Source organism: Dinoponera quadriceps, unplaced genomic scaffold, assembly GCF_001313825.1.
Source record: "Dinoponera quadriceps isolate SergipeBrazil2010 unplaced genomic scaffold, ASM131382v1 scaffold3290, whole genome shotgun sequence".
Lineage (NCBI taxonomy): Eukaryota > Metazoa > Arthropoda > Insecta > Hymenoptera > Formicidae > Dinoponera > Dinoponera quadriceps.
The window spans coordinates 31,271-47,376 of record NW_014558496.1 but is presented as its reverse complement, the minus strand read 5'-3'; the positions used below and the strand labels follow the sequence as shown (position 1 = coordinate 47,376).

The 16,106-nt window shown below is 39.7% G+C and overlaps 2 protein-coding genes across 3 annotated transcripts in view; both read right to left on the bottom strand.

The window, feature by feature from the left end:
- Positions 1-100: 100 nt before the first annotated feature.
- LOC106749860 (fatty acid hydroxylase domain-containing protein 2) lies at positions 101-12,665 on the bottom strand. 2 transcript variants are annotated; one of them, XM_014629729.1, is made up of 6 exons: positions 12,211-12,665; positions 3,946-4,075; positions 3,429-3,532; positions 2,756-3,083; positions 2,396-2,668; positions 101-2,145 (listed from the first exon to the last, which is right to left on the bottom strand). In XM_014629729.1, exons 1-6 carry the CDS (start codon positions 12,227-12,229, stop codon positions 1,986-1,988), a joined length of 1,014 nt encoding a protein of 337 aa, XP_014485215.1. In that variant the 5' UTR covers positions 12,230-12,665; the 3' UTR covers positions 101-1,985. The 2 variants fall into 2 exon arrangements, with proteins under 2 accessions (XP_014485215.1, XP_014485214.1); XM_014629728.1 differs by lacking the exon at positions 12,211-12,665 and adding an exon at positions 7,882-8,092.
- A 295-nt stretch (positions 12,666-12,960) lies between these two features.
- The window catches only part of LOC106749891 (F-box only protein 21-like), a 4,760-nt gene continuing 1,614 nt past the window's right edge, over positions 12,961-16,106 (bottom strand). The window contains exons 4-9 of the mRNA XM_014629806.1: positions 15,948-16,078; positions 15,612-15,774; positions 15,006-15,206; positions 14,629-14,715; positions 14,217-14,439; positions 12,961-14,117 (exon numbers count right to left, since the gene is read on the bottom strand). Of these exons, the coding sequence (XP_014485292.1) occupies positions 13,945-14,117; positions 14,217-14,439; positions 14,629-14,715; positions 15,006-15,206; positions 15,612-15,774; positions 15,948-16,078 (978 nt within the window). The 3' untranslated portion in view covers positions 12,961-13,944. The remainder of the gene's footprint in view (positions 14,118-14,216; positions 14,440-14,628; positions 14,716-15,005; positions 15,207-15,611; positions 15,775-15,947; positions 16,079-16,106) is intronic.

Sequence of the window (16,106 nt, the reverse complement as noted above, 5' to 3'; positions counted from 1 at the left end):
GCACTCAAAAACACGGCCCGTCGTAACGAAGATGGCCATGAAAAATCATTTTCATAATAATGATGCAAATCTACTAGACATATCAGCAGATATTGCTTCATAACTTTGTCATATGCTTTATTATATGAGATATCATTAATCTATTGAACGTTGCGCTAATAACAGTAGCGGTGTGAGAGTTTCACAGGATATTAGCGCGATGTGCTGATCGAAATGTCGAAACTGCCATGCGTCTTTGGTGAATAACATGTCCTCACGATAAAGATGCTCAAATCAATACCAATAATATATTATTATTATTATTAATCCTACTACATATTATTATTAATATTACTATTATTATTACCAAGCTATGAAAGCTTCATCAATAAATCATCGTTATGTTTTATACATATATATCGCGCGAGTTATTAATGTTAATACGCGTCTATCTCTACGCAATCGGTTTAAATTTTTTTCTTCGAGATACTCGTGATTGCTAACGTTCTGTTCTAATTCTAATAATAACGTTCTCCTTCTAATGAGAGATTGTACTTATTCTAGAAAAAAAGTACAGTTACTTTTTTTAGTTCCCGAACCAAGTCAAGTTATCGCTTGCGCTAAAAGTATCGTCGTCACCTGAAACTAAATATAAAAATAGTGATCTTTTTTTGACGCTCTCTATTCAATCTGAGATTACCGTTGCGAAATCAGTATACTCGAAAGCATCGTGACGGTGATTCAATCCCCGAATAATGTTAAAACATGAATATAATTACGGCATTTCCACATGCGTGGTGATAAAAATATCATATTTCCATTTTTTATTTCCATTTTGCGTTAGAAAAGTAAATTAATATCTACAGACCTGTCTCGACTACGTTGAAGAAGCTTCAGGATTATTTGTGTGTGTGTGTGTGTGTATGCGCGCGTGACATATGTGTGCGTGCGCGCGTGTGTATGTGCACCTTATAAATTCGTATATAACACATTAATACCAGTCTATCAGAGATTTAACGTAAGGACTTGTGCATGAATGTACAGCTTAAATACATATCACTTTTTAACATCGATGCTAAAAATATTATAGAAAAAATGTGTGAATCAAGATTGAACTGAAAGAAAAATACGAGAAATAATTATCGGAGGACGTTACATTTTTTTTTGTCGCGTACATGTGTACAATTTCGAGGATGTACTTTATCGTTGGAATTTAGAAGAATTTGTACACACTCGAGCGAGCGAATGGAATGTACACGATGGAGAAACAAGAAGAACGTGAATTGACTCCCGGTAAGGGCTAGAAAAAAAAAAAGGAAGGAAGGGGACGCTCGTTACTAAATATCGGCGAATACAGGCGAATAATGAGAATCTCATTCTGTTGCATCCCAAGTAAAATATAAGGCACTCGGTCTGTTATCAATTTTTACGAATTTCCCTCCGGCACTTTCCCGATACTTTCTCTATTCAGTCCAACCTTACAATAGCATTTGTATATATACAGTCGTTATCACACCAGGTCAGTGAGCGGATAGTAAAGAGTTACCTGCGTGGCAGTCGTCTAACCGGTAAAAAGTCGAAGACTTCCTCGCGACATGTACTTTGAAATAACAAATTCATGAAAAATCAGGATGTACATGAAATTTTCGACAGATTATAGAGCGATCGAAGACGAACGAGGGAAAGAAGGAGAGCCTCTGAGACAAAGGCAGATGCAAAAAGCATATTTAAATATTATGGAAAGGAAAGAAAAACAGAACTGATCACCGGTCAGACGAGTGGCGTGCAAATGAAGATCGCGCATCCTCTGAAATTTATCCGGTCTTGTCGGAGAAGTTCGCCGGTTATGCGATACATCAGACCGGATGAAATCGATTACACTCTCGATCCGCCGTTTCCCAACTCGGTCAGTAAAATGCGGGATTATTATATTGCACCTCACGGAAAAATTCCCTTTTTGGAAGTTCCCTCGGAGACTTTAGCGCGGGCCACCCCGAGCGGCTCCTCTACTTCGATTTGTACTTCGCTTCGTCCGGGAAAATCTCCCTTGCCGGCGCGAGGCTGAGCATCATCACGTGACGCGCGTAGTTCCGCGAGTTGCGGAACTGCGTGTCGGTGCCGTGGATGCGGTCCAGAACTCCGAGTACGCCGTAGCACTGATTGAACCTGCAAATACTCGTTCAAATCACTCGACTCTTCTCTCTCATCTGTGAAGATAATTCAGCCATATTGTTAAGGCTTATATGAAGAAACGTTACACGCGTTATCGCAATAACGTTCCATCGATGATTCTTTTTTTCCTTATCGGGTAAAATATGCAACGAGACAATTCCAACGGAATGAGGCACGTTAGACAGATGAGCAAACGCTATGTAACAAAATTAGGCTGTTATTGTTACGGCAGAATGCGCATTACTTGAGATGATGGAAGTCGTGTGCCTCCGGCGACGGGAAAAATGGTAGGTGATAGCCGGAGTGTGCATTCAGCGTCGACAGGATCGCGAGGGAGAACCAAAGCCAGGCGGTGGCCACGTGAGAGCCCATAAGGAACACGCCGAGGAAGGGCGGCAGCAGGTTCGAGCCGATGTTCTCCAAAGGATGGCAATACATCGCAGTGACGGCCACGGGCGCGGTCCATTCGTGATGCTGCTTGTGTATGTACTTGTACAGGGTGCCCTTGTGGAGGAATCTGCAAAGCGAATCGGCAGAGAGGAGGTTCATATCGGTTTTGCCGTTTCGCGACATGTATTTCCAGGAGCGGCGGAGCGGTACATACCTGTGCGAGTAATAAAAGCCAATCTCCTCGCATAATATGTGAATCGCGATCTCGGCGAGCACCCAGTGGAAGGTCGGCAGCTCGCGCACCGGGGGGAAACCGCGCCATTCCATGATGTAATAACTCAGATAGATAACGGGAAACCCGACAATGATCTGATTGAATAGCACTTGACCGATCACTTTGCATAACTTCCTCTTGTCGACCGGCTCGTTCGTGCCCGGTTGTATCTTGTATCTGCGCAGTGCCGCCGGCCGATTGGTGATGTCCAAGATAGTGTAGATCCCGCCGACCATCCAGTAGACGACTATCATCAGCAACAAGGATCCTGTGCAGGATAATAAATGCGAGAGAGAGAGAGAGTTAACGGTTGTAACCTTCGACGATGGGGATGCGCGCAACACCGAGCCGACTATTGCCATTATTTTTGCGTTGGCTTTTTCAACACGTTCTCTGCCAACACGTGTACTCGATCTCTCACGGAGGACCGTCGCCGCATACGTGTGCGATAATTTTTCATTCTGTGTCTACATAAATAAACTATGTCCGTTACGTTTTACACCGTCGCACGGGAAAATACGATAGTGAAGACACAGATATTTATGCGAACGATTTCCCAAATGAAAAATGATGGTAGGGAATGTGTGTCAAGGATCAATATTTCCGAACTTACCGTAAACCCACAGAGTAACGGGGTCATCTCCAAATCTGTCCAGGATCTTGTCCCACTGGGCTTGCCAGAAGTCACCAGATGCCCCCCAGAATCTCTGCAAATGCCTGGAAAATTACCTGTCAATTAGCAAGTTGATTCGTAAAAAGCTTTTACGCGTGAATATTGAGCGTGTATATTTAGTTCCATATTTAGCGTTTAGCTCTACAGAAAGAATGTAGAAAAGAAAGAGAGGGAGAGAGAGAGAACTTCCCAGACAGCAGAACGTCTTAATTCGGAACATAAGACGTTTTAGAGAAGTCTTATCTTCCGATTTTAGATACTGTGCTATCGGTGTTATTTTTAGTTAAATCTCTTAGGATTGTGCAAATGGAAACGATTAATCGGCGAGAGATAATGCATTTTTCGACAACTCTCATTCAAATAAACACATATCATATTAATAAAATAATAATATAATAAGGTTGAAAATAGCTTGTCATTATCTCTTTAAAAAAGGGGTGTGTTTAAATAATTTTACCACGTCAGGGAATTGCAGAAAGCGGCGAATCCGATTACCACAGTCCCGATAACGAAGAGCACGCTCCGAAGGCTCGAGAGGAGCGTCGGTGGAGTTTGATTCTTCGAGGCATCGTTGGCAGTGGTGGTTGCTGCGAACAGAAAAAGATAGAATGAATCTCGCCGCGAATACTCAAAATATCGTAGCTTATTTACGGGCGCCGAGGAGCGCGCACTCATTGACACAATGAGTTATCGTCACGTGCACTCGTACGGAAAAGCTTGTTTTATTTCTCGTTCGTTTTTCAAAGCGGCCATGAGTCATCTATAAGTCATGTATGCGGAGAGTCATAAAATCTCACATAAATTTTCTAAATTGTGAGTGTACAATCTTTTGATTTTACAGAGAGAGAGAGAGAGAAAAATAATCCAGAGAGACAGCAACTTTTATGCTTTCATAGCAAATAAAAAAATATACAAGGTGTTTCTTAATTACTGTCCGTAATATTTTAAGGATTGATTTTGAGGCCACTTATGAAGAAATAGATGTGTTCGTGTGGACTTTTTTTTTAAAGAATCTTTGACTTCAAATCAACCGATTACTAAAATATTAGAAAGTACTTAAAACACACCTGGCATATTTATTTCTTTGTAACGACACAGTATAAATTTCAATTGCGTCAGAGCCTGCTGACAAAAATATGACTGCCATCTAGTCTTCGTTTGCTTCCTGTTCGATTGTATGAACTGAGATGTTTTTTTTTTCCATTTGAATATACTTCGGTACATTCACATTTGAGATATTGAAACAAAATTGAAGTATCAAGAGTCACTTGCTTTTGCATTGGATCGGAGCGTTGCATGTGAGGAAATCGTGCTGTGAAAGTGCTGAAAGCTAAAAATTGCGAAAGCGATCGCAATTACCAATCCTTTCAAAGGTCGGTTCATTGCGTAAGACAAATCAATTTTCCATTCACGGCGTGTTCGCCGACAGGTGCGATTGCCGACTCGGCACGAGAACAAACAAGCGCAAGGACAAGCGGAAATGTTCAATAGGCGTTTCACGTGAAAATTCGCTCAACGCCTGGCAGGACGACGAGACAACGAGAGTGACTCGATTTTCAGATAACGAGATGAGTTCCGTTGATTATTAACCGGACACAAGATCGTTCGGATAGCCGCTACAACTCACAATGCAGATCGAAAAGTTGGGGCGAAACCTAGACGGGCAGAACTTGATAGTAAAAATTAAACTTTGTGAGAACTTTCACGAAGAACTCCGAGAACAGGGTTACCTGCCGAAGAACTCGATAGAAGTGACATCCTGCATCTTCGGATTGTTCGGAGCGAAGTGAATTTGCAAAACAGTTTCTTGCTCTTTCTGGAAACTTCCGACTTTATACATACGATGTATCACTTCTTACGCATCGCCGTACTGTAAAAAATTGTACCCCATACTATGTCCAAGAAATTAATTTCCACATCATCACGTCATCTTCGCGCAAAACAAACAAATATATTAAGATGCAAAGCGGGCGCAAAAACTAAAGCGTCAAGGACTCCTATAGCCGATAGACTCAGTAATAGCTTGCGCATCTATTAAGATTGATTATACGTGCATTTAGAGCAATAATGATTTATCTTTCTTAACGAAAGATAAACTATACTGTACAGTACTGTACTATTTCTGTATTGCTCGAAAACATGTTAAATTGTAGAAAAAACTTTACAAAAGGGACAAACTTTATGTAATAATTTCTTTACGTAAAAACGCCGTGAACATTACGACTGCAGTCAAGCATTGCAAAGCATTATTAATTGCAGTCATGCGTTCTTGCAATTTTGTTTTTCATTGCGATACGCTTGACCGCAAATAAATATTAGAAATAAACCCGATAGGATCCCGAAAACATTCCGATAACTGATAACATTCGTGTCACGATTTTTCAACTTGTTATTCACGAATTTACCTATGGTGAAATAATTAATGACGTAAAGATAGTATCCGACTGAGAATTTTTCGCCGTATTGTAGAACTTTAATGAGTCACTCTACGCTAACTTTGTTACATGCGCTGCGTAGTTCTTTCGGCTTGTCGTCCGTTCCGTAATGCTGTTCCGTTTCGTAATGCTGCGATAGACTCTTCTTGCAAGGTTGGGTATTTTGCGTTGTTCATCTAAACGTGCGCCGTGCATAACGGTTCTTTATTTATACGACGAATTTACGAAATTTATACAAGTGCGAATAGGTTTCTCGCACGGAACGAACGAGAGAGAGAGAGAGAAAGAGAGAATAGGCAACCTAGCGAGGTCGACTTCCTCGACGACGACAATCTCTCTTTGTTTCTCGGACGGAAGCTTTGTTCTTAGACCGCTAAATACGCCCGTCCGACTAGTTTAAAGAACATTCATCATGTCATCTTCGCGCGAAACGAACAAATATAAGTTCTTGCTGTTAAACAGCCGTATCTTTTGGTGCGATATATTTTGCACGCGCGTGCACAGCGGGTGCAAAAACAAAAGCGTCAAAGACTCCGATAGCCGATGGACGCAGTAGTAGCTTGCGCATCTATTAAGATTGATTATATGTGCATTTAGAGCAATAGAGCTGCTTCGTAGAACACGATACAATCTTCCCGCAGCGAGTTACGTGCGAGTCGAGGAGACGTTATTATTAATATATACGTTATTATTAATATGCAGGTTAAAATGCTCGGAAATTTTACAGGCTATTAATCCCGATCGCTCGCCGGCCGATCGTTATATATCCGCGAAAGAATATCCATTAGCTAAATTAAAAAAGATCGATCTTCAATTGTCGGTTAGCAAGTGCATGTAAATGTTACAGACGGTATGTTAGGCGTCACAGATGCCTTAAAAATTACCATTGTCATCACTATAATTATCTTTATTATTATCATCGTCATTATTTAAAATATGTAAATTATATATAAATATAATTTATTTAGCACTTTGAGAGAAATCCCCTCAAGCACAGATCGATGTAAGTACAATTCTCCAAAATTTGCTATAATTCTCAATTTTCGTTATACATAAGTTTAAAGATTATAGAAATAATTCCCCAGATAGCAGAAACTTCCGAGATATCTTAAGAGAAAAAAAAAAATGTTTAAGTCGCTCAGAAACTTCTGAAGAAATAGGCCTTTAAAATTCCTACGTTGTTCAATTTTCATTGTAAGGATGAAAATTGTGGAAGTAACTTCCCAAGTTAGCAAAATCTTCCAAAGAAGACATCTTAAAAACATTTGAAAGTTTCCCGAAGACATCTGAAAAGATCGGACGTCTTTCAAAGGTCTTCAAAATATCTTTAAAACATCTTTCAGACGTTTCTCTGTTGGATTTTATTAGTTATTTTATCGTGTAAAATCTAGTTAAAATATTACAAGCCGCATATGTAACATCTGGCAGCACATTAAGTTTCTCCGTGAGTAATAGGAGCGACGTTCACTCGTTTTCCGCTAAATCGCACGCATTTTGAATCGAGGAAAGAAAATCGGAAAAAACGGCAGTGCTATTCCGTGTGAACATATAATAATCATTCTTTCGAGTCAATAAAATGCATCGAGCGGTTCCGAATACAAAAAAAAAAAAAAAAATAAATACGGAGATCTCTCCAGCCAGTAGAGACTGAACAATTACATCGGGCCGACCAGGACGACACTTGATCGAGCTGTATGGATAACGACGATTTTGTTGAAAGAAACCGCTACTTCGAACGTGCTCGCGCGCTTGACACAGCTGTGACGAAAAATCACATGCTGCGAGAACAACGACGTACGTAAGAAGAGCAGAGATACCGTTACATTCCTTTCCGCGTTACTGAACGCGCAGTCGGTAATATTAACAATATCTTTGATCATTAATGACACTGAGCAACGATATATATATATATATATATATATATATATATATATATATATATAATTTAAAATACTTACTTCCCGCGTCACACTCTGGCTTTTTTTGCCCGGCTCGTCGCATTCTCAGCAGCTGGAAAAGCATCTTGCTAGACGAACGACGACGAGGAGACTGGTTCGGACTCTTCGAGAACCGTGCAGCGCGACCGCGAAAAAAGTAACGACGGAGCAATCATTCACCGTGTGTACGACCGCTGTACCTCGCGATGTTAAGCGACTGCTGGACTGACCAGCAGCACGGATCAAGCCGAGCTACATTCGCGCCCGCGTCACCTACGATTTCTTTTGTTTACGCTGCCGGGTTAGAGTAGGGACGACTGATAGCGTTTCCGATTGGAACGGATTTCGCTAATTTGGCCAGCCACCGCCGTGGCGATCCGGTATCGATATTTTGCATCGGTGTTTTATCACTCGATACTTTTTCACATATCGGTACGTGAATATTGAATATCGAATACTTTAATATCGTCTGTAATGGTGATTATTTTTTCGACTTGACTGTCCTCTGATAGCTTGCCTAAAAGCTTTAGTAATTAAATAACTTTTCAAGTAACAAAAGTTTCCAAAGAAGACATCTTAATGACACTTAAAAGTGTCACCAAGAGGTCTAAAAAAGATGGGACTTTTAAAGGTCTTTAAAATATCCTTAAGACATCTTTCAGGTGTTTTTGTTACCGGGGTTTTATTAACCGTTTGAGTGCCAAGCGGCGCGATCGCGCTTCTTCTGTTCTCTTCTGAAAACTGCAACGCTCTGGGCTGCGAAGCCCATAATCACAGCAGGCTCGGTTTGTTTTTCTCGATGCACAACTTTACGGTGACCTTTCAATCTTCGGTAAAAAGAGATATGAAATGATTATTGCATGTAAGCTGAAAACAGCGCAATCGCGTCGCTTGGCAAGTTTCGACACGGAATAAAACAAGCGCTATCGCGCCGCTTGGCAATTTTCGACACGGAATATAACAAGCGCTATCGCGCCGCTTGGCAAGTTTCGACACGGAATATAACAAGCGCTATCGCGCCGCTTGGCAAGTTTCGATCGGGAAATGAGAAAGGCCCGTGGCACTCAAACGGTTAATTATTAGATGACACGTATGATGAATTAAGAAATACATTATCGCTTTACGATTCATTTTTGTCTTTTCTGGTTATCTTATCTCGAGTGGCATAGTATAATGTGATATCAATCTTTGTCACGGGTCATTATTTACTTTGTTATTTAGTTATATGAACAATTACAATTTTTCCAGTTCACTTCGATAGAAAAATCACGAATGGCTGATAATAATCTCGATCTAAAAAAGATATCCTACGACCGGCGGTGGTCTTCTAGGCCCATATTTTGAACTCTTTTTTTACTGATAAAAGTGCATCTAAAAGTGATTTAGAAACCACCTGATTGGCTGAGGAGCCACATTTAAGGTACTTTTATAGTCCTTAATGCTTATCGTTAGTGCACGCACACCGAACGCAGGACCGTTGCGAGAAACTTGAAGAAACTAAGAGTGCGTTCCATTAGATGTGTCGAAAATATCCCCAATGAGTGTTTTATCGAAAGGAGCTTTTTAAGAATTCACATTTGAGAATAAAATGTCCGATAATACATTCTCAAAGACAATATAACAATATCAATAAATCCTCCCATTTTAGAAGAAAAAGACATCATTTAAATTATATCTGCAAGAATTCCTGAATCTGACTTCTAGATGAAAAGAAAATTTTTGCATTAAGATTATAGCAAAAATATACATGTATTGTGGGTATATTCAATCCTGAGTAGCGCGGGCGCCAAGCGGGATGGTCACTTATGCTCTCAGTCGGCATTGCTTAAACCTCGATAATTGGGCGGCAAGTAGTAGTTTGAATACTTCGATGTTTTTATGACATAGACTTATATAATATATTCTTATGACGTTCACAAAAGTGTTCTCGTGCCATATATAGGCATTTTTAGGAAATACTCGAAACTTATTAATATTCTGTTATCTAATATAGGACTGAAGATACTCTTTTGTAATAAAAAATGTCTTTTTTTCGTTTGTTTAATCAATTATTGTTTAAACATTTTTTTAAAATAACGATTTTCGAAAAAATTAATTTCGTAATTCTGTTGTACGAAAAAAGTTATGTAATTTGCGTGCATTGTAAAAGCTTTTACAAAATATAAAATTATATATAGCGTATCACATCATAGCGTCACACCGTTCTATTTGACACTGTGCGACTACCACCTACCGCTAAAAACATAGCGCATCAGAGATTCGATGATGTCGGCAGCAAAAGACTCGATATTTTCATATTAAAGTATAATGTTCAAGCATTAATTTGAGTCCTTTTCGAAATCGCTCGCACATCGGATTTGTTAGTTACGAATTAAAAAAAAAATGTCACAAAAATACGTTTTTGTGACGTTTCAACCACATTCTTCTCATAAACTGGAGACTGGACGTGATAGAGCATTTTTCCTCGCAGATTTGGATTCGGCGTATAAACAATTGGGAAATTATTGGGAAATTACTCTTCCTTTTCAGACTGCAGAAAGAAAAATAAAATTTTACAGACCTATGTAATAAATAGCACTCGAAAAAATCGGCTATAAAAAGAACTGAAAGATGAATACGACTCGAAATACATTAAATTAGCATATTTTTGCGATCATTCGATCGCCAATTAAGTTTTGCCTAATCAATGGAAATCAATGTAGCGGTTGACACGTGGAATTAAAATAGTTTTAGAGAGCAGCAAAGGAGATTCGACAACTAAACCTCTTTCGCAATCGCAAAGGAGAAGGATCAATATAAAAATGGTTTGGTAAATAAAACTGATATAACTTATTTGGATTTATTCGTTACAGCGACTGGGTGGTGGAAAGGATAAGTTACATAAATCTGCTCGAAACATAAAAAGCAACAACTTTTGTTCGTGTCGTAAATAATCGCCCGATGAAATCCACTCCTGCCAGAAAGAAATGACACGCCATAATTGTCAATATTTTATACTCGCTTTGTGAGAATTTAACAGCAATGCAAGTGACTAATTTGAGAGATTTACCTCGCGATATCATAATCGTAGCGCTATTAGCGGTTGTCGCTAAAACGCTACTGCGTTGTTTTTCATTATCGACATGCGATAATGAAAAACAAGCCTGGTTGTTATCGCATTAAGTTAATTAAATTAATTTTGTTATAAGATTTATTTTGTAAGAAGTTTAGCTTCGCGCCGCACATCGCTGCGCGCGTTCGATGTAAACAACGTATCGCGTTATTTTGTATTTAATTTGCATACGATAACATTCTGTTTACGACACTTTCTAAGCGAGATTTAGCGAAGATAAAATCAATAAAATATTAATTATAATTCGATGTATGAGGTATTCTCATGTATGATGTGGAGAATAGTTTGACAACAATTTGGTAATGACGTGACATTTTCTCGTTAGTAACGATAACGGGTTACCTTTCAAAAGTAACTTCCCAACCCTCGATCTTCCCCCGTGAAATCAGCTTTCCGAATTTCCGCAATACCGTTCCCGCGCGGCCGAACCTCCGAAATCAGATTCGCCGATCTTCGCGCGCGCGTGCGAGTGGCCGAAAATACCCGGCAAAACATACCGGGAGCGAAATATCGATGTTTCGATACTTATCACAACGATCCGCGCTCCGCCGTCGAGCGACGGAAACCGGGTCATCCACTCGAGTGAAAACAGAAATTTCGTTATTGATTAAACGTACATCACGCGCGTATCGACGAGCACACGCACACACGGGCGCGCGCGAAAGCTCTACTTTTTCACAGCACGCGTAAAGTCAAGAGACTTTCTCTCTCTCTTTCTCTTTTCCTTCGCCGCGCGATTTCTCATGGGATATGCCGTCGTATCGCGCGAGAAGCTCGCGCTTTTTCCGCTGCGGACCTCGAGCCCTCCGAGATTTCGACCGGGCGACATGACCGATGATCGAGATGAGCCTTGCCCTTTCCGAGCGCCGAAGGGGTTTTGCCGAGACGAAGAACGCGTCCATCGCCGCCCGGGAAGCTCGAATTGCGTCTCTATGCGTAGGAAGACGTTCGGAGCGATCTGCGTCGTCGAGATAATTGTTCGTCCGGAAGCTGTCAGTGGCAATTATCGCAGGGGAAGGTGGTTCCTCCTAGCATGTACCCGGAAGAAGCAAGCGAGAGAGAGAGAGAGGGGGGAGAATGCTTATCGCGCGCTTATATGCGTCACCGGTTGCGTTTATTTTATCGCATCGCGGATCATCGCGACGTTTCGCTATCGAAGCGATAAATGCGAACGCGGAATAGACGGTAAAAGGGGAGAGAGAGAGAGAGAGAGCTGGTGGTGGAACGATTTGTCCTACCTTTGCACTGCCGCTGCATCTCCGTCGTCTGCACACGGCGCGTCTGACTAGAAGACTGCACGGACGTGTGGGGACGAGGAACTCGCGGTAGTCGATAAATTGACAGACGTCGACGTTAGGCGCTGCTGCCAACGACATACATATATGCACGCTTGCAGGCACCGGGCGCGCTCGTACGCTTCGACTATAGCGCGGCGGCCGAAGCCGGAAGTTGACGCGAACAAGAAGTTGTTCCGTTTCACTTCGCCCCCTTGTACGATCCGTCAACGGCCGAAGAGAGAGAGTCGCTCGCAGTCGCGTTTGTTGATACCAGCGTAACCTCCCGTGACCTCGTCTCCGTTCAAAATGGAGGTGAGGATCGTTCGAGGTGCGCAGCGTGAGATGCAAATGTTCAAGGCCTTTACCACACCGATCGCTGTAAGCGGTAAAGGGCGTTCCACAATGCGTCGCAAACGTCTAGTCGCCGGTCGCGAGGGACGGCAACTGCTAGTTACAAAATGGTATTTCAAGCAAGCAGAAGCCAATCGGAACTCGCGCTGGTAGTCGATAGTTCCTGTTTTACCTACCACTTGCTTGTTCGGCTTGTCGGTAAACACAGTGTCGGTAAACGCAGTGGTGGCTCATAGCGAAGACCATGGGAACTATTTTAATCGTCTTTCAAGGAGGATCTTTATCGCAATCTCTTTCATGTACCAATCGACAATGCGCAAACATACACGTTTTACATTATATATTTATTACGATATAGTATACATATAGACAAAATATATTTATTAAAGATACTTAAAAAGGTTTTAACTTATTAACCGGCAGAGGAAAATCTCATATTCTTTTATAATATTGTAATATATCTATATAATAATTTGTACATCGAAATATTGTTTTCGTAAAAAAATATTCCGCCATTACGTTAAATGCCAATTCTCGATAACTAAATGTAATACTGAATTGTGAGTACAGTGAGAAAAACTGCTTTCTTTCTCTTCTTCTAATCTCCATATGCAGGAAATCCTACGTAATCCATTTCTTATAACGCGCATCGTGGGAAAGTGAAATCGAGATTCTTCCCAAATTATCGCTTACATTCTCACGTCATAGGTGCTTGTATACTGTATAATACTTAACCATTTTTCGTTTTTATAGGACGTTCTCGACACACGGGAATTATTGCAGGGAATAAGCTCAAAACTCTGTGTTCAAAAAAGATCGTACTGATGAACACTCGATATGACGTTTTCGAATCCCCGTCAATTCTCGTAACAATTAACAAGTAGTTGTGAGAAATTAGGAAAAGAGACTAACAGATTAAGAGGTTAAGAAATAGCCTGGTTTTACAGATATAATATACCGAGATGTGCGAAACGCTGGTTATCAGTTAGACCGACGATATAAATGCAAAAACACAAACTTTAAAACGCGAGCGACGAAAGAATCTACCCTGATCACAACAGATGTAACAGGAGAATTTCAACATGGCAGTCTTGTTCTTTCTTCATAATTTTCAATCGCAATTACCCGACAGGTTTAGTATTTAAATTCTATTGATTTTTCTGTTCAAATTTTGTGAATGCTACAAGCCTTACTAATTGCGCATTTCTATCTATTTCATTTATGTATAATCATAATATATGAATACCTAGACGCAACAACCTAATCTTCAGATCAAACTAAATTATGATGAAGATTCCCCTCTCATCGTTCATATTGCGTATCAATCTTTGAACGATTTTTAACTTAAGAACGTTTGTGATACCGCTTGCAATATTCCCGTAAAACTTCAAGATCGTCGGGATATTCCTCGAGCAATTTTTGATTTGGCATATAGTGTGTTCCTTCGAAGTGACTGAAGTATCGACCGATTTCTCTGTGATCGATCCACGTCGGCTTTTTCGCTGGCTTTATACAAACTAAAATCAAAATTGTGATATATCCTACACTGCACAACTGATACATATATACAAGCGTAATTCGTAAACGTGTATCAGGATTGCATTTGACGATCATACCTTGAGGAAGGGAGAAGTTTTTATTGCCGCTAAAGAATACCTCGTAGTATAGTATTGTCGTTTGTTTATTACTGTCCTCTTCATCACAAAATATTGCCCCATCCCTCCCCCATCCCGTGATTACGCCTGTACACGTAGGTTCCGACGTATAGTCATCGAACTCCACGATCATTCCAACTGCATAGTTCACGTACTTGGATCTCTTCTTTGGTACTATAACATACTGAAAAAAATGTTGACCGTTTGTGTTAAGTTGTTATTGAAATTTAAGAGAGCAAATTATAGCATAAAGCGCCACTGAAAAATTCGATTTGGTGATTGCTTGACGCGCATATTAGGTAATTCGAATATATCAGGTAATAACACGATTGGGTAATAAAAAAAGTATACAAATTATAACAGTTATACATACCGGTGGTATAGTTCTTCGTGCCAGTGAGAGCTTATCTAATACCATTTTAGCTCCTGACCTCGTTTCCAACGGATTCGTCTCCGTATCCTGCGAATGTATATTCGTTTAAAGATATTTTTCTTCAAACAATTAATAAATTAACGTCGCTTCATTCATGTATAAATATACATAAGTGAGCTTATTCCATAAAAATGACTGCGTTCAATAGAGAAAGTAGTGCACTGAGCGCTTTATGATTGTTGCTCCTGATTGGTACATTCTTTTGGATCTATCGAAAATCGAAAAGAATACTCCAATCACAGACAATAATCGCTAAGCGCTCATTGAGCAACTTTCTCTGCTGAACGCAGGCAATATTTATAAACTAGCTTACATACTTGTACTTTCTTTAATGACATCTCGATGTCCGATAAGTCCATTCTACACGTCGAATAAATGCCAATTAGCCATGAAACTCCTTCCAAATCTTCCGGATTTACCATATGCCGTAGCTCCTGTATCAAGCGATTCCTTTCTGCTTTCTTTCTATCGTTTACTTCACCCGCCATGTGCACATAGTTTAACAGTCGTGCTATCAACTTATAATACCAAAAACCAAACGTTAAAACAAAGCCAAGATAGCAAATGGAAAATGAAAAATTATTTGTTTGATAATCGCTTATACTACTAGCTTGCAATAGTTCATGAAATCGTAGATGAATCCATTGAATCAAACGATAAATTATTTTATAAACACAAAATCATAAAAACAACTATCTAAAATGCGGCTAAAAGTGGCGTATAACATGATGACAAAAACTTTAATTGGACATGACGTTACTATTAATAAGAGAAACATGACTAAAAATTCGACGAAATTAGCGATCCCTTGATAAAACGTGCTTTAATATATTTTTACCTGCGCCTAATTATTTTAGGTAATGCTAACTATTGTTCTATTTCTTTCTCAAAGTAATAAATATTATATGTAAATAATTTCTAACCTGTGCCGGAGTTGGCTTGGGCACCATGCAATTCTTTACTGGACACGTTATATAATACGAAGTATCACTATAAGACCTGGGACATCCTGCTCTGCTCAGAATAGTTCCATTAGAAAAAATGTCAATATAATAATAGCTTTCACTCTCAGCTTTTGTTGTATCACTGTGAACAATAAATAAAACATAAATGTTTATATAGGATATATTTTTATTTATATATAAATATGTCAATTTAAATGTATGTAATTTTACGTATAAGTACGTATATATAAGACATACGCGCTCACATATATATATAAAGATAAAAGATAATTCTAAAGTTATAGTTATACTTACCATCTATCTCTCCAAACCAAAGAGAAATAACTTGAAAAGGTAAAATAATCACAGGGTACACCCAGTCTTCTTGCCACACTCTCAAATATTATTGTCAGCATTAAAACATCTCCACATTTATCTTCTAAAACCTATATTACAGAAAATAGAATAAAAAAA